A 23,863-nucleotide genomic window follows, 5' to 3' on the forward strand; every position below is an offset into this window, starting at 1 on the left:
GATGGCCATTGGGTGGCAGCTTCTCCTGTCTCAGCCCATCCAGAGCTGATTCTCTGTGCCCCTTATTTATGTGGATGAAAGAAACCCAACACGGGGGGCTCACACGGCACTGTGGGATACTGAATCAGGAAATGTCCAGGAGGCTCAGAGAGGAGAACTCACGGGCAGTTTATTTTCAGCAACTACAGTTTGTCCCACGAAAGAACAGGCATATGACAATCTTCTTGACTTTCCTGGAATTAACACAGGCTTTTCCCACCGTTCAACATATATTTGGAAAACCTAGTCATTGAAGTACCAGTACATGTCAAAGTTGTTGGAATTAGGGGCCTCACTCTTCTTTCACCAGTTCTTCATTTTGGCTATTTTTAAGGCTCTAATATGGAACCTTTCAGACTGCAGGGACATCCCTGAAGCCAAATAAGGCACCTGTGGCCCTTTCCCAGACTGTAGGCAGAAGCAATGGGTGGTTTCAGGGCAAAACTCAATAAAATGTGACAACCCCTGTCTGTGACCCCCAAACCACCAGCCATACTGTGCCCACTGTTCAGTCCAGCCAGGTAACCCATCGGGGCACAGCTGGGGTGGGCTGGAAGCTACTGAGGTCCCTCCCTACCTGAAGACTCAGACACTCCCACGACTGTAAGCAAGGAACCCACCAGCATGCTGGGTGGCCGGAGATTCCAAGGGAGGATAGCTGGTTTTATCCATTTTTCAGATGATCAACACTGAGGCTCGGGGAGGTGAATTACTTACCCCAAATCCAAGGCTACGGGCATACCTTGAGTGTGGTAACATGTGCTGGGCCCTGCTGACGCGCACCTGGGCGGGGACACGGGAGCACGCGGGATGGAGGGTGCACAGTGTCACTGAGAACCACAGGCTTTGTGTCCACAGAGGGTTCTTTTTTTTACCATCTGAGGGAATGTGTGTGTGTTTTCTTTTCTTTTCTTTTTTTTTTTTTTGAGATGGAGTCTTGCTCTGTCGCCCAGGCCGGAGTGCAGTGGCCGGATCTCGGCTCACTGCAAGCTCCGCCTCCCGGGTTCACGCCATTCTCCTGCCTCAGCCTCCCAAGCAGCTGGGACTACAGGCGCCTGCCACCTCGCCCGGCTAGTTTTTTGTATTTTTAGTAGAGACGGGGTTTCACCGTGTTAGCCAGGACGGTCTCGATCTCCTGACCTCATGATCCGCCCGTCTCGGCCTCCCAAAGTGCTGGGATTACAGGCTTGAGCCACCACGCCCGGCCCTGTGTTTTCTTTAGAAACACTGCAGTTACTGTTTTTCTTTCTAATTTTCTTTGGGATTTTAACAATGCATGTATGGAATAAACAAACATCAAAGCTAGAAGGAAACTCAGGGGCTAGCTAGTCCAAACCCTCACCTTAGATGGGAAAGCTGAGGTTCAGAGACAGAGTGGCTCACCCTTGGCTGCAGAGCAAGCCGATGGCTTCAGATACAACCAGGCTCATGTTGCCGCCTTCTCGGTACCGGACACACCTGTGCCTGCACTTTCCACACAGGCCAAGCCACTGCAGGGGCTGCTCGGTGGCAAGCATGGGCATCATGTTTCCCCAGAGCTCGGCTTCAAGGCAAAGAAGACACCCTGGGAAGCTCCTGGGTCTCCGCCCTCAACCTCTTCTGGCCCCTCGAGCACCCACCATAGAAGGAGGGTCGTCCGGTGCCCCTCGTCATTGAGTGGTGGGCAGAAGGACCAAACCCTTTCTGCTTCCCCACAGTATCTCCTAAACAGACAGAAACTCAACTGACAATAGTCACAATCTGTGTCTGAGTTGCCCCCCTTGTCTCATTTCAGGGCCATCTCAATTAAAGTATTGCTAAGCAGAGCCAGATCTGATTCGGCAAACCTTTAGCCAAATGTCATCCTGGCCCACGGTCATCCTCTACAGAGCATCACGAAGCAGTTAATCCAATTTGAGTAAGACTAAAAATCATATATTGAATCCCTAGAACAACATGTAAAACAATAAAAGTTATGTTAATTATATATACTTAGTCAGTGGAGAAACCCCGTCTGTCCCAAAATGGTCAGTGAGGACAATACTTCTCTAGTGTTAATAATTAGCTTATCCTTGCCATGGAGACTAATGCAAGCTTTCTTCTCACGATTGTTAAAACCATAGTTTCCTCTACCATGGTAAATTACAAAAAGGATACAGACTACGGAGCCCCAAAGGGTGCAAACTATCACCAGATGCAACGAGAGACAACAGCTCCCTTCCGGTGATCCCTACACACTCCTAAAAGCTGTGCAGTAAATGAATGTCAGTAAATGGACTGATATTTTCAATTTGCCTGGATATAGCAGGAGGTGTGTCAATCATTTAGTAGATAAAACAAAATTCTTCGATTTCGCTTGTCAAAATTCTTAGGTCCTGCTTGTCTTTTTCAGCTACCAGAGAGTTCCAGGGGGGACGTACTTCTCTCTTTCCTGGGTGTGAGCCCTGTTCTCTGACACACAGCTTAACGGAGGCTTTGCTTCTCCTAGGAATGTTCTAATTCCACAGCCAGTTTCCTCTGATTTCAGAAGCAAAGACTCACCAAACCCTGCCTACCATCCTAACCACATCCAGGATGGGAGATCCCTTCTCGGAACAGCTGGTTTCCCTGTCCATAGAGACTGAAAAGGTCACTGCTTATTCCTACAAAGCCCACTTCAGACCCACTGGCTGAAGCTAGCAAAAAAATAAAATAAAATAAAACCATAGATTTCGTAGAGATTTCATGCCCTGTGGCTTCCTCCTTGTCGTTCAGATGTTAGCTAAGATTTGCAAGGAAAAAGAACTGCTTTCAAATATACTAAGTAACTATGGAAATAAATTAAGCCACTGACGCTGGCTTGATAAAAAGCAGACCACCGAGACAATGACAAGCTAAGGAGGAAGCCAAGGGAAACGGTCCTCAGCAATGAAGTTAACTCTTTCCTAAGCCAGTCGTTTGGTGTGGAATATCTTTCGGTTCTGAAGATGCAACTATTATTTAAATCTTATGCTAAGCAAGACCACAATGCCACATCGTTACCTGACTGAGGGAAGAGAGAAATCTGAACGTGTTGTCCCATTGTTCATTTGCCTGGAACATTCCTCTTATGTACATATATATCTAAAATTTGCTTCTTAGACCAAATGATGACCAAGCGTCACTAGTATAATTTCTGCTACCACCTGCACACAACTGCACTCATGAAATGAATAGTTCAGCCAGAATTATAAAATGAGAGGCAAGAGGTTCCAACATGGAAATCAGGTCAACCCAGCATCCTCAGGCTTTTTTGGAAAGTGTGCTATTGGCCAGGGAATCACTACACACACCCAAATCACAGGTTTTTTGCTACCTATCTGGTCATATATTTTCAGTAGAAATATAGTATCTGAATAACAAATGAAACAGGAAGAATGTGCATCCTATTAGCAGCTAAATGAACCCAAGAATTGTTACTCTGTATTTTCAAGGTTTGGTGTGAGAACTTATCAAATATTTAAAAACAACAGATGGGGCCGGGCGTGGTGGCTAACGCCTGTAATCTCAGCACTTTGGGAGGCTGAGGCAGGAGGATCACTTGAGGTCAGGAGTTCGAAACAGGCCTGGCCAAATGGTGAAACCCCATCTCTATACTAAAATACAAAAAAAATTAGCCAGGTGTGGTGGCATGCTCCTGTAGTCTCAGCTACTCAGGAGGCTGAGGCAGGAGAACTGCTTGAACCTGAGAGGCAGAGGTTGCAGTGAGCCGAGATAGCCCCACTGCACTCCAGCCTGGGCAACAGAGCGAGAGTCTGTCTCAATAAATAAACAAATGAACAGACAGGCAGCCTACCTTTTGTGTCTCCTACCCACAAAAGCCACTCGCATGGCACCATCATGACTGTGAATAGGGGAGTCCAAATATGGTGTGGTGCGCTGTAGAACGTCTCGATTCAGAGTGGGTCCCACTTCTGAAACAAGCAGCTTTGGAAAAGAATAGCTCTGCCCAGCCTGGCTACAGGCAGCTTTCCCACATATCTTTAGGGATGCACGAGGCTGGACCAGTTCACATCAGGGACTGGAAAAAGACTGAAAATTTCCGGGACCAGGGAGGGTCCATGTCCACAGGAATCAGGCTGATCTCTTCTAAACTCTCTGCTCACTGATTAAAAATAGCAATCAGCAACTCACTGGGTCTTCAGCAGTTCTGCCTGGTACAACCAGGAAGAGCCCAAGTCAGTGCAAGAAAGACAGATTTTGAGCTGCATTCTTTATTTCTAGTAGCTAAAAGTACGAGCTGTATAATTGTAAGCAGGTGGGAAGAACAGGAAGCGGGGAAGAACAAAGCTTGAAACCGGACAGTCAGGACATGTGGCTGCAGTCCCGCCACTGTCGTGGTAAATGCTTTCTCCTCCTCAACTGCAAACTCCTTTGCCTATAAAATGCTAGGACTGGCTCAAAAGCTTTCGGGAAAAGTCTCTGCAAGCTCTGATGCTCCATATTTTAAACTACTGTTTAATCAGAAACATATTAACCAATTTTAAAAAGCTTTTAAACACATTTGTTTACAACACTGAAGACTTGAGTCATACATCTTGCTCATGGAGGATGTGATTGGCACAGTTTACATCAAAAGACTGTTTGCAACGGCTCACAGGTTAACTCCTTGAACGCTATTAAAGGCAAATGGAATGCATTTGTCCCTTCTCTGCTTCCATCTGAACTGTGGTGGGAAGCAGAATCTTGCAGTGTCCAGAAGAGCTGCCCAGTCCCCAAATTCATAGCTATTGGGCCTGGAAATTATGAGACAAATCACAAATCAGGATCACAATATGAAAATGTGTTTGCTCGCCGGGTGCAGTGGATCATGTCTGTAATCCCAGCACTTTGGGAGGCCGAGTTGGGCAGATCACCTGAGGTCAGGAGTCTGACGCCAGCCTGGCCAACATGGTGAAACCTCATCTCTACCAAAAAATACAAAAAATAGCCAGGCATGGTGGTGCACGCCTGTAATCCCAGCTACTCAGGAGGCTGAGACATGTGAATTGCTTGAACCCAGGAGGTGGCAGTGAGCCAAGATCACACCACTGCACTCCAGCCTGGGTGACAGAGCAAGACTCTATCTCAAAAGAAAAGAAAAAAAAATTGCCCTTCCATATTACCAGGCAGTACTAGAAAATCATTTTCAAATTTGCTGGGTAGCTGGGCAAAACAGTTGGGGATTACGATTTTGCTCCAGATAACTTTCAAAGTGCATCACTCACCATGAGAATAGACTAAATTTCACAAGTCACAAAATGGAAGACAATGTTTTTGAAGTCCCAAACATGAGCCTGGTGTGGCTACAGCCTCAAAGCCTTTGGAGTATTTAACATAGGAAAGGGCTCACTGGTTTTAGACAAGCTTCTTCCCCATGACAGAAGCAATGCATTAAAAATAAGAAAGGGATTTTTTTTTTAAAAGCTTTTCATTTGCCACTTGCGTTTGGAAGATTGGAGTACTCACATCATTTCAGTCAAATTTCTAAGTATTACACTGTACAGCTAGCAACGTTCCACCCAAGTGATTGGCAAGGCATTATTACGATAATGTCCTCAATTTTCACATACAGTATTTGAGCTGTTTGCTTTCTCAGAATACAAAACCCTGAGCTATTTTCTGTAATTATACCAGATGCATTTTAAGAAGCATTCTTAGTCTTGAAAAAAGGAAAGAAAACAATCCTGCAACTACTGAGGTCTGTTTGGTTTTTCTCCTGAGAACAGAGGAGCCACTGAATGTCACCTTCTTAATGGGCTCACAGTCAGCCCTTCGCTGGGTTAATTTGCTTAGCATATTTTATGTAGCAACCTTAGAATATCGCTCTGCACAGACTAGAGGGCTGGACGTGGCTTGAGATTGTTGAAATCAATTCAATGGCACCCTTCGTTCCAGAAAATCAAACTGCAGATGTTGAGAAAGTGCTCCTGTCCGACTCAAGCTCCACGTGTCCAAGGGCAACTTGTGCTGGTGGAAGGCCAGATCTGCCGTCCCCTCCCTGAGCCCCAGCCACCACCCAAGGCTTCCTCAGCTCTCAGTGCCCCTATCCCTAGAGTCGCACAGGGATCTGCTCTCAGAGCTTGGTTGCTTTAACGCTCTGTTACCACCTTGAACTGTTTCATAATATTTGAATGTGGGTACACATTTTCATTTTGCACTAAACCCCACAAATTATGTAGCCAGTCCTGCGCCCCACTCCCCATACCAAAGGCAGAGGAAATGCGAAGTTCTCCCTGCTCCCTGCCCACTTACCCTGCTTAACATTGTGCTTGATTCACTCATTCTCTTTGGCTTTGGTATCTCTAGTGGCTCCCAACTGCCCCACACAGAATCCCACTCCTTTCTCAGCCCAGCACTTGGGGCCTCTTATAGCCTAGCCCAGCCCTGGTTTCCCCCGTCTCCTTAGTTCTGCCCTCTCCCCGCCACCATCTCCTCCATTGCTAGTCCAGTCCTTGTTCCTGCTTCTGGGCCTGGTCTGCAGGTAGGACTCTGGGCACGCCCCTCCCCACCATTTCTGATGTTTAACAATAGGTATGCCTCACACGTATCATTTCCACCTAGGTAGCTACACTGTGCACTTGGCAGCCCACCACCAACACTCAACTCCACCAGCTCCCACTCCTTGCACTGACACCTTGGGGGCCTGCCTCCTCTTCTCAGCTGCAAGGCCCTTGTCCTGAGCTTTGAGCACCCATGGACCAGGCAGAACTGGTCCACCTCAGCTATAGAAGAACAAACACTTCACCAACAGTGGAGAAGTAAACAGTTATTCCAAACAATGTGGGTTCAAAAAAATCTAGAACAGCCTGATTCATCTGAAGCTAGTTTAGGCAGCTTGGATTATCCAGACAATAGCCTCATTTCTCTTCCTTTCATGCACGTGGACATGGCTATGTAACCACCAGAAGGGAAGAACACAGCCCATGACCTTGGCATCAGCTTGGAGCTCAAACTATGCAGCAGTGCGTCCGACCTTTTCCCACACTCCCTACCTGGTATCTATGAGAGCCTTTAACATGCCAGCTCCAAAAGAAGACACCTTGACTCTCTACAAAGAAGTTCATGGCCTGAGGTAGAAGGCAAGAGGAGGCCACATGGCTCCTAAAATAGGATGACAGCCATGGCGGCTGCAGAGTTCCTTGCTGCCAAGGGCGATTCTGACAAACGCACTTATGAAACCTGGCATTTAGACAGGCCAAAGTCCTCCCACTGGGTAAAAGAGGTTCTCTTTATTCTGTCTTCTTTAATATTTTCTTACTTGTTGAACAACAGAAGGGAGAATAGAATAGGAAATTGTGGTTACCTGGGAACAGAGACATAGGAGGAGACTGGGTTTTTCCCAGCTCACCCACCATGGATTTTCCAGACCAATGAATAAGAGGCAGAATTCCAGGAAGGACATAAGCTAGGACTCATACAAATATCAAACTCTTTGACTAAAGTCATCTGCCCTACCTGTTGGTCAGCAGTCCTATGAAAGGGTTGGTGATGAGCTGGACGGTGGCTTTCGAGGCAAACAACAGACCGACTTGCACGTTTTCATTCAGGAGGTCTTTGTCTTCACTGGGACAGTCGGAAGGGATAGCGGATGCATTGGTCACCATGTGCTGTGTGGTAGTCTGATGAAGCGGCCCCTCCTGCAGGTCTCTGGTAGCGTTCCCAGTGACCATGGTCGAGTTGTCATAATAGGAGAAGATGCTCTGGAAGCTGTCTGAGCTGGAGGCCGTGTGCACTGGCCTGGCCGTCTGGATTTCTGTAGCATTCTTCTCATGCTTAATGCTGTACAGATAACTTGGGATGATGGGGACTGGGGATGAGAGCAGAATGGCAAGGTGGTGATCACACTGAAACCTTCTCCAGGAAAAAAAGTCAGCAAAAAACTACGGTTGCATCGGCCAGGAGCAGTGGCTCACACCTATAATTCCAGGACTTTGGGAGGCTAAGGCGGGTGGATCACCTGAGGTCAGGAGATCGAGACCAGCCTGGCCAACATGGAGAACCCCTCTCTCTACTAAAAATACAAAAATTAGCTGGGCATGGTGGCACCCGCCTGTAATCCCAGCTCCTTGGGAGGCTGAGGCAGGAGGATCGCTTGAACCTGGGAGGTGGACGTTGCAGTGAGCCAAGATCACACCACTGCATTCCAGCCTGGGCGACAGAGTGAGACTGTCTCAAACAAACAAACAAAACAATAACAACAACAACAACAACAAAACTATGGTTGTGTCAAATGCCAGAAGAGATCCAGAGAGGTTGCAGGTCTACCCCAAAAACAGGAGCCCTGTGCCAGATGTCTACAATGACATTGCAGCAAGTTCACTTTCCTTAGCTCACTAGAAAGAACCAAGTCCCCAACCGCCCTGAAGACTGTCTCCTCTCAAAGGCAGATGCTGTGCTGAACTGACTGCTCCCACAGATTCTGTCATTTGTGGGTTTCTTCCACATTGTTCCTTCAAGGAATATTTCAGAAAAGCAAAATGTGGTCTGATGTCAAGACAGTGCTGACCTGGGGTCAACCCGTGCTTCTAAGAAAGACAGGCTCAAAAGACTTTCAAATGAATGAATCAAGGAAACAGAAAACTACATTTCATTATGTGTCTTAGAAAAAAATTAACCTGCAGGAAGTAATAACTTGGAAATTCTGCAACAAGCCCACTTCATCTTTACGTTATGTGAGTGGGAATCTGCAATTTTTCCTACAACTTGTAAGATTTAAGAATTTCTAAGACTTTCACAAGGAAAAAGCAAAACTCTGACACAGGCCAGGCTTGGTAGCTCACGCCTGTAATCCCAGCACTTTGGGAGGTCGAGGCGGGTAGATCACCTGAGGTCAGGAGTTCAAGACCAGCCTGGCCAACATGGCAAAACCCTGTCTCTAATAAAAATACAAAAATTAGACAGCTTTGGTGGCGCAAGCCTGTAACCCAGCTACTCGGGAGGCTAAGGCAGGAGAATCACTTGAACCCGGGAGGTGGAGGTTGCAGTGAGCCAAGATTGCGCCACTGCCCTCCAGCCTGGGCAACAGAGTGAGGCTCCGTTTCAAAAAACAAACAAAAAACAAAACAAAAACAACAACAACAAAATCAAATTAAATTGTGAAACATATAATGGAAGCTGTGAGCACATGTGTCCAATGGAGCATTCCAGCCTAAGCAGAACTAATACCCTTGGTACTGAACAGGGATGAGCTCCACGGCTCTGATAACTCCTTGAGATGAAAACTATCAGATGCTCTGATAAACTCTGTGAGAAAACCTGCAAATGGAGAAAAAGGAAACAGCTCCCACCACTTACAGTCTAAATGAGTCATGATTTTTTTTTCATTCATTAAAAACTGGGATTTTTTTTTTTTTTTAAGGAAATGCATGCCAAATGCTTCTCTGTTAATGGGCCTAATTAAGAGATCTGAATTTCAATTATTTAATTTTTCAAAATTCCATTATAGGAAAAAGAATAAAACCAACATTGTTCAAATCGCTCTTGCAATGGTTCCTGAAATATTTCCATCTCAAGTCATTCACTAATACAATATACCTGAATGCCTTTTATTTTTGGAGTAAGGGATCGAAACTTGCTCTTTTAGGTACTACACCAGATTATTGAGTAGCCCAATAATTATTCTAACACGTAATTTTGAACTTTAGGAATTTCTCTTCTGGAACTGAAATCTTTTTCATCGCAGTGAAGCAGGCAAGAGGATGCGGGAAATTATCAGGGGGAAACATAAGTTCTGGGTCTTATCGGATGTCACAGTTTTCGACCCGAGCATCAGGAAAGCGAAGCCACCAAAGCGGCTCCTCCTAGCCCGGGCGCGGCAGCCTGGAGGGGATGTCTTTTTTGCAAAGCGAGTTCTCCAACTTTCCCGGGGCTTGGCGGAGCTCCGGGACAGCGCTGGGGTAAGCGGAGTGCCGGGGAAGGGGCGCCGGGACTGAGGTGCCGGGGCCGGGGTGCCCTGTCCGCACGTACCCACGACGGTGAGCAGCATGTTGTCCAGCAGCAGCGCCAGGAACACGATGAACAGGATGAGCTTCCGCGAGCGGCGGCTCTCCTGCAGCCAGCGGACCAGCGCCAGCTCGCTCAGGGCCATGTCTCCGGGGCTCCACTGCGGGCGCGGCGCGCGGTGAGGACCCAAGGCGGCCGGGGACCCCCACTCTCCCGCCCCCAGGCCGCAGAAGGGCGAGTCAGGGAGCTGCGCGCACCGGCATCTGGGGACACCCCCGGGCGCCCCAGCCTCGCCTCACCTGCCTCGAGCACGTCCCCACGAGCGCCTGCGCTCCCTGGAAAGAGCGCCCGCGAGCGCCGTCGGGGACCCAATCTGGCGACCCAACCTGGAACCCCCAAGACGCTGCCCGGATCCCCTACGCCCCGAACTGTGCCACTTCCCAAACAGCACGCTCGGCCCCGTGCACCTTGCGCCCTGCGCCCCGGCTGCCCTGGGGTCCCCGTAGCCCCGCCCGCGTAGCTCTGGGGGCCTCCCTGCCTCCCCTGGCCCCGCACCCCTCCGGCTCCGCGCCCTGCGAGCAGGGAGCCGGGGCCGCGTTACCTCGGGGTCGCCTGCTATGCCTGTCCGGGTCCTACGCGCCCGCGCCACCGTCCGCAGCGCAGTGGGCTCCGTCAGTCCGGGCGACTCCGGGTCGCAGTCTCCGCCCCAGCGCCCCTCAGCCGCCGCTCAGTTTACCCCTTCCGACTCTGACGTCACGGCCGGAGGGAGTGGGGGTGGGGGGCTGGGGCGCCCAGGTCTCCGCCCGCCCGCGCCGTCGCTGCGCAGGAGGGGCCGCCGCCTCCCTGTCCCCGCCTCGGCCGCGGCCGCGCCTCTTCCCCGGACCCTGCGCGTGGCCGAGCGCCTTGGGGACCCAAGCCTGGGGAAGCGGCAGGGGCGCGGAGGGAAAGAGGTCAGAGACCCTGGACGAAGGGTGAAGCGCCAGGGACCAAGGCGAGGAGACAAGGCTTTGCTGTGGCTCCAAGTTGTGGCCCGAGCTGCTTTGAATAAATCAAGTGGCTCTTGGAGCCTCAGTGTCCCTGAAATGGGCCTTGAGGACGGAAATGATGGCCGTGGGGTAAGATCACCAGGGGTGACAGGTACTGGGCGCCAGGGACAGGCTTCTCTTTCCTGAGAAAGCCACCCTTTGCACCCACCATTCCCTCCCCTCTCCTTCGTCTGCAGCCCCGATGCGGGGGTGCCACTCTGAGGAGCCTTAGAGCCTTGGGCATCCTTAAGTTGGTGATGGGGGGAAAAGGGGACACCTTTCAATGTCGCCCTACGCTGGGAGCTGGGGAGGTGAGGGTCCCAGGTCTCAGAAAGTGGGAGCAGTGGGTTTGGGCCTCTGGGGCCACTTGAGCAGGGGACCCTGGAGGCTAGGTGAGTGCGCCTGGCCTCTGAGAAAGGGCTAGGGGGTGGGCTGTGGGCGGGGCAGCAGGCTTAGGCCCTGTGTCCTGTACTCTTGCCCCTCCCTGCTGTGCCTGGGCGTCTGGGTGAGAGGCAGTTCCTAGAGCCAGGGTCTGTATGTAGCTGGTGCAGACCTGTCATCCTCCCTGCCAAGGGCTAAGAGCCTGCCTTTGATTTACAGGTCCCTTTCAGAAGCAAAGGAGAAACAAACAGATGCCCTCTGACATCGCTGGAGCTCTGCAGGCCCTCCAAGGGGACCATGGGAGCAGGAGCTGTTTTCTTGGAAAGCCACCTAGAATAAATGTTACCCTGTCACAGTCTCTTAGCAGAAGAGTGGCCTTGTTTTATTAATGTTAGCTTGTCAGCAGGAGGCCACTGAGAACAGCAGTGTGGTGTGTGGCTGTCCCCGCTCTCTCCGCCTCCCTACTCCCTTGCAGAGACCCCCTGTGCTTCCCATTGCTACCCCGTGTGTGAGAAGAGATGGTGGAATAGGTAAGTAGGTCAGGAACATGGGTCTCCAGGATGTCGCAGGATGTGCGCAACTTAAATATTAAACAGGGAGGACAGAAGGAAAACCACTTAGGAGGAGGAAGCAGATGGCAGAGAGCCGTTTAAGATGGCAGGAGGGTGTCACTCACGGAGTGCCCCAGAGTGCTTGCTCTGGAGTTTCAGAACCCAAGATGCAGACTCTACCCCAGGGACCAGGGGGACAGAGAAGCATCATGGTAAAGGGTGCCTACCAGCATGCCCAGGTCCCAATCTGCTACTTCCTTGACTGGTGGCCTTGGGCTGGTTATGTATCCTCTTCGTGGCTTAGTTTCACCATCTCTGGAATGGGGATACTCACTAGACCTACTGCAGCGTGGTTGTGAGAATTCCACGGGAATGCATAGGCAGCTCTTAGCACAGTGCCTGGCACAAAGTGAGAGCTCTGTAAGTGCCCGCCCCTCATTCATGCGGTGAATATGTGTTGAGTTCTTACTATGTGCCAGGCACTGTGGTTAATGCTGGGGAAACAGTAAAAGTCCAGACAAATCCTGCTGACATTCTGACCTGATAGCAGCATCAGAGCAGTGAACACTGGAAGCCACACCAAACTCCAGCCCAGACAGCTGGATGTAGATGGCTCCAAGGACAATGCCAGCCCAGCATTCCCGCCTCCCGATCACTGCCACCACCCCTAGAACAGTATGGCCTATAACAGGGTCTTCAGACTTTTTGTTGAAACCCTCTAAAAAATGTTTAACAATATGTTTGCCTTATACATTTTCAAGTTGGCATCTAAAATGAGTTTTTTAATCATATATTTAAATAGGGCATATTGTATTTATTGACCTTTATATATAAAACTATTATCTCTCTCTTTTAAATATACCCAAGGGAATTTATATATTATAAGAACACAAAACCACCATGTTATACTTAAAAATATAAACAAGTATCCCTTTAATAGTCAAAATATTTACATTGTGTCCTTTACCCCTTTAAAGTATGTCTCCATTCTATTCCCAACATAATTTTATCCTACTGTAATGCTTTTATCGTTTAAATTCTGTATTCATCACATTATCTATTATGTGAACTATGACAAATATGTGAATATGCATTAGCTTTTCAAAATTTTCTACATATGGACATAAATATGGCAACAATAGACACTGGAGACTACTAAAGGGGAGAGGGAGGGAGGGGAGAAAAGGCTGAAAAACTAACTTGGGTACTATGCTCACTACCAGGGGGACAGGATCGATCATACCCCAAACCTCAGCATCACTCAATACACCCATGTAACAACCCTGCACATGTATCCGCTGAATCCCCAAACAAAAGCTGAAACTATAAAAAAAAGGTTTAGGCACAGTAACTCATGCCTGTAATCCCAGCATTTTGGGAGGCTGAGGTGGGAGGATCTCTTGAGGCCAGGAGTTCGAGACCAACCTGGGCAAGATAGTGAGACCCTCTACAAAAGAAATTTAAGAAATAGTCGAGCGTGGGTACACACCTGTGGTCCCAGTTACTTGGAAGGCTGGGGTGGGAGGACCACTCGAGCCCAGGAAGTCAAGGCTGCAGTGAGCCATGATCACACCACTGTACTCTAGCCTGGGCAACAGAGCAAGACCCTGCCTCAAAAATAAATAAATAAATATTTTATTATGGCCATAAGGCTCTAAAATTCTCTTTAGGATTATGTGATTATACCAATGATTAATGGTATTTAAATGATCAAGATATCATACACAAATATGCATTTTGATAAATAATTATTAAACATAAAAAGGAAAATTGTATTAAAAGTGCATTACTTAAGAGATGCATAGGGAGGGGATTTTTGGAACCTTGATGAAAGAGACACCAAAAGTCTCTGTTCGGTGCTGAGGATGTTTTTGTGCCTCAGGACGCTGTATATAGGAAGGGGGTCAGACTCAGGTTAGATAGGAAGGGAGTCTTTCTTTGCCCAGGGGAAGATGGGAGACTGTGGATAGGGGAGGCCATGCAGGAGCATGTGCATGTCCCCACCCAGGTCCATCTCAGCCAGATGAGCTTTAGAATGGAAGACATGAAAACTGAGGGTCTCAAAAGCTTGGGACATCGTCATATACACTCAGTGTCCTGCCATTCCAGGCTGAAGAGCCTCCACAGCCACTTCTGATACCTCTCAGCCCTTGCCTTCCCCCTCTGGCCACAGTGATTCCTCTCAGCATTTCTCTGCCGCAGGGCCTTTGCACATTTTCCTTCCTCTTCCTCTTCTTTTCTAGTTGTTTCCTCATCCACTATCAGTCCCAGCATCGCTTCCTGGAGGAAAGCATGCAGTCCAGCATCAGACAGGCCCCTCCCTTACAAACCCTCATGAAGGTGTTACTTCTTTTTACTTCACTTCCTCCTTTGAGTAACCCTCAAAGAAGTGTTACTTCCTCTAGAGTTACTTCCTCTCTAGAGGGAAGTAACTCTCCCTCCTCTCCCTCCACTCACTTGCACCTTTTTAGACACTGGGGACTGAGGAGGTACAAAGGTGGTATCAGGATTGACTTTTTCATTACATTTCAATATTTGGGAATGATAATTTCTAAATTCTATTTAGGAAGTAGCCACCTGGGACATAGCAGTAATTTGAAATAGACATTACTGGAGATACACTAACAGGAGTTTAAGCTGTAGACAGCATCCTAGTGGGGTCCCTTACAAGTTACATGACCTTGGTCATGCTGCTTGACCTTTACATACCTCAGTTTCTTATCTGTCTCTCCAGCAGGTTAACAGTCCCTCCCTCCCAGTGTAGTTATAGAGAGAAAGTGGGATGGGCCTTGCCTAGTGCCTGACATCCATTAGGTGTTCTCTGTTACTGGAAAATGGGAGGTGCTGGATACAGGGAAGGTGTAGGTGTTTCCTGGGGGAAAAATCCTCAGATGCTCCCCCACCAGAGAACTTGGAAACAAGGACAATACCCTCAACTCCTGGGCATTAAGCTGTGACATGCAAGTAATAGGTCAGAGCAGAAATGAACAAGACCATCCCAAGAGACTCAATGGTTCCTAGGCTAGCCCAACCTGGCGTACTAGTTAACACACTGACAGGGAAGGAAGGGAGAGTAGAGTAGCCAGGCAGGAGCCAGCGAGCTGGCACAGGATTGGAACAGATAGGTCACAGAAGGGAGAGCCCACATAGCTACCAAGCTCATGAAGAGACACTCACACACTAGTAATCAGAGAAATGCCTATTAAAATGAGGTCGAGACGCAGCCCTACACCCGGAGCACTGGCAACAATTGGAAGTTGGGTGAGGCCATTTGTTGGTGAAAATATAGGGAAACGAGGGTACTTTCCTTGGGGTGCCTGGGGACTGGTGCAGCCTTTCTGGAGAGCAATCAGGAACTTTTTCGTGGAATTAAGTAAGTGCCCACCCTCTGATCCAGAGTTCTCTCTCTGCCATCTTCTGTTCAAACCAAGAAGCCAGATTTAAAAGTCCCCCAGAGGCTACCCACAGAAGAGCCCCTGCACAAAGAACTGCTCCCAGGAAGAGCCTGGGTAAATGTAGGATACATTGTAGGTTTCAGGGCACACCAGGGAAGTCGCTGAGACAGTTACCACTGCGCTTTGTGGGAAATTCCATCCCATTTGTACATAGCCCCAGGTGGCTCCCATGGCCTGTATCTCAGTCCCCTGAATCTCCAGGGCTGGCAGCTTCAACTGAACTTTCCTAGGAGGGCTCTATCTAGACATGATTTGTTTGCATCATCTTCAGACTGGGTAGAGCTAGTGCCTTTTGGGCAAGACCCTCAAGAGCTCCTTGCCAATCTCCTTCTAGGAGAGCAAAGACAAGGTGCTAGTGGGAGGATTACTACGTGGCTTAAGGGAGGGTCTGCCTGCTCCCCACACTGTGGCTGGAGAGTAGGAAGTGAGAGGGCTCAGAACAGGGACCTGAAGGTAGTCTGCAGTCTCTCTCTCTGTCCTGTTCGTCTCTGAGAAATCCCTACTCAGAACCTAAGGGGCATGGACAAGGATGGTCATTGCCATGTCGTGTGCAGATGGTCATTGCATGTTGTGTGCAGCAGTGGGGAATTGAGGCAACCTGGGTTTCCCTCACTAGGGAAGATGTAGGTGAAATGTGGAGGACGCGACTGTAGAGTACCATGGAGCCGTGGAAGCCGTGCACTGCATTGCACACATCTCCACAGGCAGATTTTAGGAGGCCTTGGGTCTTGGGAGGAGGAGGAGAGTAAGTTCTGTAGCATAATTCCAAGTGGGTACATGACAAGCACATGGGCACCATTACATTTTTGGAGGCTTCGTTCCCATCTAAGGGTGTGAATCAAGTACATTGGAAGTGGATCCCCTTCTCCGGGAGGGGGCCAGGAGTGGGGATCTAGGATGAAGTGGAAATAAGTGAAAAGAAACCAAGAAATGGGCACCACAGTCTGCTCAGAACAGGGCAGAGAATCAGCTCACCTCTCTGTGTATAAGGTACTCCACCACTGCCACCCATGCCCAAAGGATACGTTGGTGATAAAGAGGCTGTCACCATAGACACTTAGAAAAGGCAAACACTGTAGTCCCAGCTACTCCGGAGGCTGAGGCAGGAGAATGGCATAAACCCGGGAGGCAGAGCTTGCAGTGAGCTGAGATCCGGCCACTGCACTCCAGTCCGGGCGACAGAGCGAGACTCCGCCTCAAAAAAAAAAAAAAAAAAAAAAGAAAAGGCAAACACTTTCAATGTAGCGTTGGCTGCACTGAACACACAGGTCATGCAGGGAGATGCCTCCTGGGGAGCAGACAGGGCCATGTGCTGTCTCAAGCAAGACTGAAGGGCAGTGATAGCAGATGGAAACCTCCTTCCCCAGAAAACAATGGCAAAACATCGGAAAAGGGCTATGTCTGGCTCAAGGCAAAAGGCTCTTGGATGGATTCTTTTTGTTTTGTGGTTTTGTTTTTTGCCTTTTCCCTCTAACTTCCTGTATAAACCTTTAACTATTTAAAATTAAAATTATAACATCATCTTGAGGGACTCATGACATAAGCAGATGTATTACTTACAACAACTGTTATTAAGGGATGGGGGTGGTTCTGGGGCTATAATGAGACCATATTTCCATACTTTATGTGAAGGGCCTGTGATTAACTGTAAATGAACTCTGAAAAGTTAAGGATGTATGATGGAATCCTAGGACAACCACTGTCAAAAATAACGCAAAGAATCGCTAAACAGCTAACAGAAAAATTAAGACTAAATGCATTCTAAGAAAAAGTATTCAAGTCATTTTAAAAGAAGGGAAAGGAGGAACAGATGAACAAAAACCAGAGGAGTCAGGCAGAAAACAAAAATAAAATGATATAGGAAACCCAGCTAAATCAAAAATTACATTAAACATTAATGAACACTACAAATAAAAGAAAGTCATTGTCAGAAATGATTTTAAAAAGAGTCTCAACTCTATGTTGTCTATAAGAGACACTCCTTAAATATAAAGACACAGATCAGTTGAACATAAATGGATGAAAAAAATACAATGCATGTAAACTGTAAACCTAAGAAGGCTGAAGTGAGTGTATTAATTTCAGATAAAATAGATTTCAAAAACAAAACTTGAAACAGAGATCTAAAAAGGAGCTTTCATTATGAGAAAAGGAGTCAATCAACAGGAAGATATAAAAGTCGTAATGCATATGCATCCAATAATAAGGTCCCAAATTTATGAAACAAAAATGAACAGAATGAAAGGGAGAAATAGACATTTCCATAATCAAAGTGGGGAAATTGAACACCCTTTCTCAACAATTGATAGAACAGCTGAACAAAACAATCACCAGACATAGAAGATCAAAACAATAGCAGTGGCCACCTTGGCTTAATTGGTATTTATTTACACCGAACAGCAGCAGACTTCACATTCTTTTCAAGAATACATGGAAAGTCTCCTCCAAGATCTGTCTCATTCAGGTGGAGGGTTGTTTTTCACTTGATGCCAACGCAATCAGTTGTTTAGCATACAGGTAAATAATGAGACTATGATTAGAAAAAGAATGTATTTCATTCTCACGCATTTCTGAGGTTTTCTGCGTAGGCAGCTGCAAAAGAACATTTTCTGTATAAAATTTAACCAGATCGACTCTTCTGATTTTAAGAGGGAACGGGAAGGCAAATGTCAATTTACTTGAAGGATGCCTCCCTGACTACCAATGACATTAGGTCATAGATGCTCTAACTTAATAATTCAATCACTGAATTAACTGGCTTCATGTGGCATTATCTGTAAATGAGGGTCTCCAGGTTTGTCTACTTTAATAGAATCACTAACCTGTCTGAGGACATTTGCTGTCATTGAAGGCGGCAGAGGAGCCAGCTGGCTGTGAAGAGCAGGTTTTCATTCGCTTCATGCCTTGATCCTCCACTCTCATTTGGACTATTGCAATCCCCCCTCCCACTCCTACCCCCATGTCTGCTCCCAGCATCCCTAGGCCTCATACAGTCTACCTTCCTCCCCAGCCAGAGACAGCTGCAAAAAACCAACATGGTCACACCACTTCCTTGTCTAAAACTCTTCAATGGCCTCTCACTTGGGATAATGTCCAAAGTGTTCCATGTGGCCCAATGGGACACGCCTGGTCCAGCCCTGCCCACTCTTTCCATCTTAATTTGCCACATTTGTCCTTGCTGTCTATCTCAGATCAGATTCCCTTATGATTCTCTGGGCTCTTGCATAGCTTCAGATGTCTTTGTGTATCTCCAGGGCCCCAGAATTCCAGCCTGAGAAGCACTGGCCTGGGAGCTCCTCTCCTCCTCTTATACCACTTGCCCATGGCCTTCCCTCTTGCCCTCCCTTTCCCCACCCAGCTACACTGAGCTCTTTTCAGTAAGTGCACTCCGCCTCAGGGCCTTTCTGCTCTCTGTTCCTTCTGCCTGGGGAACTCTTCTCTCTTTTCATCTGATTATCTCGTTTGCATTCCTAGCCTCTCATCTGCTCATATACCCAATGTTCCCTCCTACCCCAGGGCCTTTGCTCAGGCCATTCCTACTGCCCAAAATGTCCTTTCCTCTTCTACCTTCATCTCATTAATTCTCCCTTGGCCTTTACATCCTAGGTCAAAACACAGGTAGGTTGAAAGTCAATCAATGGGAAGGTATTTCTTCCCAGGGAAGCCTTCCCTGACACCAGAGCATATGTCCCCTGTGCCATATTGATAGATCCCAAAACCTTCCAGTCCTGGTATTTCTCATCATAATCACAAAGTTACTAATATGACTGTCATTAATGTTGGGCTTCTGGGTCCCTCCCCCTGGGAGCTCAGTGAGGTCAGGGGCTGCAGTGTCTTATTCACCCCTGCGTCCCCAGAGCCTGGCACAGAGTAAGAGTTCAGTAAATGCTGTGGCTGATCCGAGTTCCCTGATCACTTATGAAGTGAGTTTACCATCCCAGGCAACTCACCAATGCCATCAGGCACCCACTACGCAGGAGGCTCGGCCCTCACTGGCTGTCTCCTTGTGGGTCCAGTGATCTGCTGTTGCTCAGGCCAGCTTCCATGCCTTTGCCTAAATGACTTCCTCCACCTGGAACATCCACTCCCTTTCTTCTACCTATCCAAGCCCTCACCTCTTCCTACGTGGTTTGGCTTGGAAAACTTTTCCCCACCATCAATTACTGAGTGACCGTGAAACCCAGGCAATTTATGATGCAACAAGGGAATGCTGTCTCTGCTCATTAACGTCGATAGAATCATTTATGTCCCCTCCTTCCCCAGCATTCCCGGTGGCCATCCTCCCGTGCCCCAACCTCTGCTCATCCCTGATGCTGAGTCTTTGCTTAGGCAGATCGTTTTCCTAGGATGTCGTTCCTGCCCCAGCCTGGGGAGCCCAGCCAGAAGCAAAATGCCCAGATGTCATCCCATGATCCCAGCTGTGCCATCAAAGCTGAAGGCCCACAGCATGGCACAGGCACCCTCCAACTCTCTATTGAATGGTTCCTGTTCCCTCTTCATCCCCACTCCTGTCCCTGCCACCAACTCCTACCCCAGAAGCCTCCTCTCTGCCCCACCCGGCAGCATGTGCTGCCTCCAGTCTATCTGTGACTCTGTAGATCTCCATGAACCACCACTTTCTTCCAACAAACCCCTCCCCTGTTCAGGTGCCTAAGGTAGCTCCCTGATACCTCACATCTACAGTCTCCTGCCTGGCTCCCAAGATCATCCACAAACCACCCCACCCCACCCCTCACTCCTACCTCTGCTTGAATCACACCGGCCCCTCCATGCCCCAGAAACAGTTATCAGTCATGCTATTTGCCTCATCCCTCCACCGTTCCCAATCCTATTCCTAGCCCAGAGCCCAACTCAAGTCCTCTCTCTGCTGCAAATGTTGAGCTTTACATGGTCATCGCAGCCTTCCTGGGCTTCGACCTGTAAGAACACATAAAGCCCTGAGAAAGCATTTACAGGCCTCTGCCGTGTCCATGTTCCAGTAGGTTCATCTGGGCTCATTCTTCTTCTTCTTTTTTTTTTTTTTAAGAGAAAGGGAATAGCTCTATTGCCCAGAGTGGAGTGCAGTGGCATGATCACAACTCACTGCAGCCTTGACCTCCTGGGCTCAACTAAACTAATTTCATCTGGGTTTTGTATCTGTTTGTTTGTTTGTGCTTTTTAAAATGTGGCTGAGAGAAAGTTGTAAATTAACTATTTGTGTGAGATGGCACCAGGTAGCAACTATATGCTGCAAGGGGTCTTTGAGGTTATTAAGTCTAGTGGCCGCCTTTGACACACAGAAAGGCAGACCCAGAGAGGGACAGCACCTTGCCCAAGGTCATTCACGTGTAAGGGCAGGGTGGTGAGAACTGGAACTCTGCCTCTTGGACCTTGGTGGTTTGGGGGCAGATGATGTCTGACACTGTGAGGGCCGATAGGTGGGCACCCACAGGTGGTCCTTCACAGCAGAGGACATTGGAAGGGACCACAGACTCGGGACACAGCCCTGTGGAGGCTCCTACACCCCGCTACTCAAAGCTGTCCTCGCCCACTTGCCATGCCGACTGCACATCCAGACATCCGCAGGGCAGGAGATTTTAGTGGATAATCAATAGTCCGATAGGGCAGGCTGCAAAGACCCAAACCTAATTATGTTGTTCAGAAACTTGTCTGTAACTAAAAGGCGTCTGAGAAATCACTGTCACCATTGCTGAGAGGGGAGAGAAATCCAGTCATTAGGTCCAATTCGATTTATATTGACTGTTGGCTTGATGTAGAAGATGTTGAATCCCTGCAAAATGTTGTTTGAATACCACAGGGAAACACACACAGAGAGACACACAGGTTTTTTTCTTTCCTAGGAGACTTTTGGGAAGGTTCTGGTTTATACTTTTCTCACAGGTGGTCTGAGATGTGATTGACAGGGTGATTTCCTGGGTCTCACTTTTGAAGTTCTAGATGGGCAGAGCAGAGCATGAATCTCTTTCAAAAGCAGCATGGAGGGACTGAATGCCTCCTCCAACTTCAGGCATTTGACAATCCCCACCCTGAATGGGAGAAAATACTTCAGGGTGAGAAACCTTTCAACAACTAGTTAAGATATTTGAATGTTGTATTAGTCCGTTTTCATGCTGCTGATAAAGACATACCCAAGGCTGGGCAATTTACAAAAGAAAGAGGTTTAATTGGACTCACAGTTCGACATAGCTGGAGAAGCCTCACAATAATGGTGGAAGGCAAGGAGGAGCAAGTCACAGCTTACATGGATGGCGGCAGGCAGAGAGAGAGCTTGTGAAGGGAAACTCCCATTTTTAAAACCATCAGATCTCGTGAGATTTACTCACTATCACAAGAACACCATGGGAAAGACCTGTACCCATGATCCAATTATCTCCCAGCAGGACTGTGCCACAACACCTGGGAATTGTGGGAGCTACAAGATGAGATTTGGATGGGGACACAGAGTCAATCCACATCAAGTATCAAGTCTTTTTTTTTTTTGAAATGGAGTCTCACTCTGTTGCCCAGGCTGGAGTGTGATGGTGCAGTCTCAACTCACCACAACTTCTGAATCCCAGGTTCAAGTGATTCTCCTGCCTCAGCCTCCTGAGTAGCCTGCAGAATTGCAATGGGAAAAGCCTGGTAAACCTCCAGAATCCTGCTCATAGGGACCTGCAAAGCTAAGTGATGTCCATCTGAACAGTGGAACACCACGTGACCACTGGAGAACATTAACTCAGTGTTTACCATGGGAAAATATGGAAGACATATTATTCTTCAGTGAAACCAAAGCTCACAGAACAGCATGTCTGGGATATTCCAATTTAGATAAACAAATAAATTTCTTCAAAAGACTGTAATACATGTGTCCGGGCCAAATGTTGATGGACCAGTTCTGAATGGAAGTTGTTCAACCCACCATGGTGTTGACAAGAATTAGTTCCAGGGAATAAAAATCATGGGGAGGGGGGAGTTTACTAGGGTGAAGATTTTTCACTTCCCAGTTGTAAATGTATGCCCATCCAGATTTTTTTGAAGTTTTATTCGCCATCACAAGTTCTGTGATGGTTAATTTTACATGTCGACTTGACTGGATGGCTGGAGGCCTGGATGGCTGATGGAGCACTAGGTGTCTGTGAGGTGTTTCCAAGGGAGATTAGCATGTGAGTCAGTGGACTGAGGGAGGAAGACCTGTTTTCAATGTGGGGGCCACCATCCAATCAGCTGGGGCCCAGCTGGGACAAAGACCTCCACCTAGAGGGGCTGGGCTTGGAAAACCTTTTCCCCACCATCAATTACTGAGTGACCATGAAACCCAGACAATTTATGATGCAACAAGGGAATGCTGTCTCCGCTCATTAAAGCTACAATAATAGAATCATTTATGTCCCCTCCTTCCCCAGCATTCCCTGTGGCCATCCCCCCATGCCCCAACCTCTGCTCATTCCTGATGCTGAGTGTTTGCTTAGACAGATTGTCTTCCTAGGATGTCGTTCCTGCCCCTGGCTGGGGGACCCCAGTCAGAAGCAAAATAATCCCAGCACTTTGGGAAGCTGAGGGGAGAAGATTGTGAGATCACGAGTTCAAGACCAGCCTGGGCAATATAGTGAGAGCTTGTCTCTATAAAAAAAAATAATAATAATAAATTAGCCTGGCATGGTGGTGCATGCCTGTAGCCCTAGCTACTCAGGAAGCTGAGGTGGGAGGATGGCCTGAGCCTGGGAGGTCGAGGCTGCAGTGAGCTCTGATCATGCCACTGCACTCCAGCCTGGGGAACAGAGTGAGACTCCGTCTCAAAAAAAGCAGGTGGAGGAGGGAGGTTTACTCTGTCTGCTTCCTCTCTCCCTTTTGGAGCAGGCTTCTTTTCTCCTCCTGCCTTTAGACATCAGACTCCAGGTTCTTTGGCTTCCTGAGTGAGGAATGGAAGGACAGAGGGAGGAAGGAAGGGAGTGAAGGATGGAGGGAAGGAAATAGGAAAGGAAGGAGAAAGAGAGGGAGGGAGAGAGGGAAGGAGAGAAAGAGGGAGGGAGAGAGGGAGAAAAGGAAGGGGAGAAGGAGGGAGGGAGGAAGAGAGGGAAGGAGGAGGAAGGGAAGGCGGGAGAGAGGGAGGAAGATGGGCAGGAAGGGAAGGAAGGAGGGAGGAAGGAAGAGGAGGAAAGAGGGAGGGAGGGAGCGAGGAAGGAAGGAAGGGAAGGAGGAAGGAAGGCAGGAAGGGAAAGAGGGAGGGAAGGAAGACAGGGAAGAAGCCTTCCTTCAAGTAACATCACCACCACTGACTTCTCCTCCCCTGCGTGCACCCTCTATACAATGGACTGAATATTTGAGTTCCCCCTGTTCGTATTTTAAAATCCTAACCCCCAGTGTGATGGTGTTAGAAGGTGGGGCCTTCAAGAGTAGTCAGGTCGTGAGGGTGGAGCCCTCATGAATGGGATTCATGCCCTTATTAAAGGGACCCCAGAGAGCTCTCTAGCCCTCTTTCCATCATGTTAGGATACAGTGAGGAGCTAACCAT

General features: G+C 48.2%; 2 protein-coding genes across 4 annotated transcripts in view; one reads left to right on the forward strand and one right to left on the reverse strand.

Moving 5' to 3' along the window:
• The window catches only part of SLC18A2 (solute carrier family 18 member A2), a 39,832-nt gene extending 29,104 nt beyond the window's left edge, over nucleotides 1-10,728 (reverse strand). Inside the window, exons 1-3 of one of the 2 annotated variants that reach the window (XM_023224230.3) lie at nucleotides 10,562-10,728; nucleotides 9,985-10,120; nucleotides 7,474-7,825 (exon numbers count right to left, since the gene is read on the reverse strand). In XM_023224230.3, coding sequence (XP_023079998.1) covers nucleotides 7,474-7,825; nucleotides 9,985-10,105 — 473 coding nt within the window. In that variant the 5' untranslated portion in view covers nucleotides 10,106-10,120; nucleotides 10,562-10,728. Of the gene's footprint in view, nucleotides 1-7,473; nucleotides 7,826-9,984; nucleotides 10,296-10,561 lie in introns of both variants that reach the window. The other variant, XM_031936167.1, reaches the window with a different exon arrangement.
• On the forward strand, nucleotides 9,781-11,719 carry LOC111550704. 2 transcript variants are annotated; one of them, XM_023224232.2, is made up of 3 exons: nucleotides 9,781-9,914; nucleotides 10,016-11,075; nucleotides 11,586-11,719. In XM_023224232.2, the coding sequence occupies exons 2-3, from the start codon at nucleotides 10,578-10,580 to the stop codon at nucleotides 11,703-11,705; spliced, it is 618 nt and encodes a 205-aa protein (XP_023080000.1). In that variant the 5' UTR covers nucleotides 9,781-9,914; nucleotides 10,016-10,577; the 3' UTR covers nucleotides 11,706-11,719. The 2 variants fall into 2 exon arrangements, with proteins under 2 accessions (XP_023080000.1, XP_031792028.1); XM_031936168.1 differs by having other exon boundaries at nucleotides 9,799-9,914; nucleotides 10,013-11,075.
• Nucleotides 11,720-23,863: the final 12,144 nt, after the last annotated feature.

This window comes from Piliocolobus tephrosceles, chromosome 9 (genome assembly GCF_002776525.5).
Source record: "Piliocolobus tephrosceles isolate RC106 chromosome 9, ASM277652v3, whole genome shotgun sequence".
Classification (NCBI taxonomy): Eukaryota; Metazoa; Chordata; class Mammalia; order Primates; family Cercopithecidae; genus Piliocolobus; species Piliocolobus tephrosceles.

Bases quoted from the DNA above. Each gene is read 5' to 3' on its own strand.
- LOC111550704 (XM_023224232.2), top strand. From the start codon at position 10,578: ATGCCTGTCCGGGTCCTACGCGCCCGCGCCACCGTCCGCAGCGCAGTG. The intron at 11,076-11,585 runs GTAAGATCACCA...TTTGATTTACAG, and splicing joins ACGGAAATGATGGCCGTGGG to GTCCCTTTCAGAAGCAAAGG.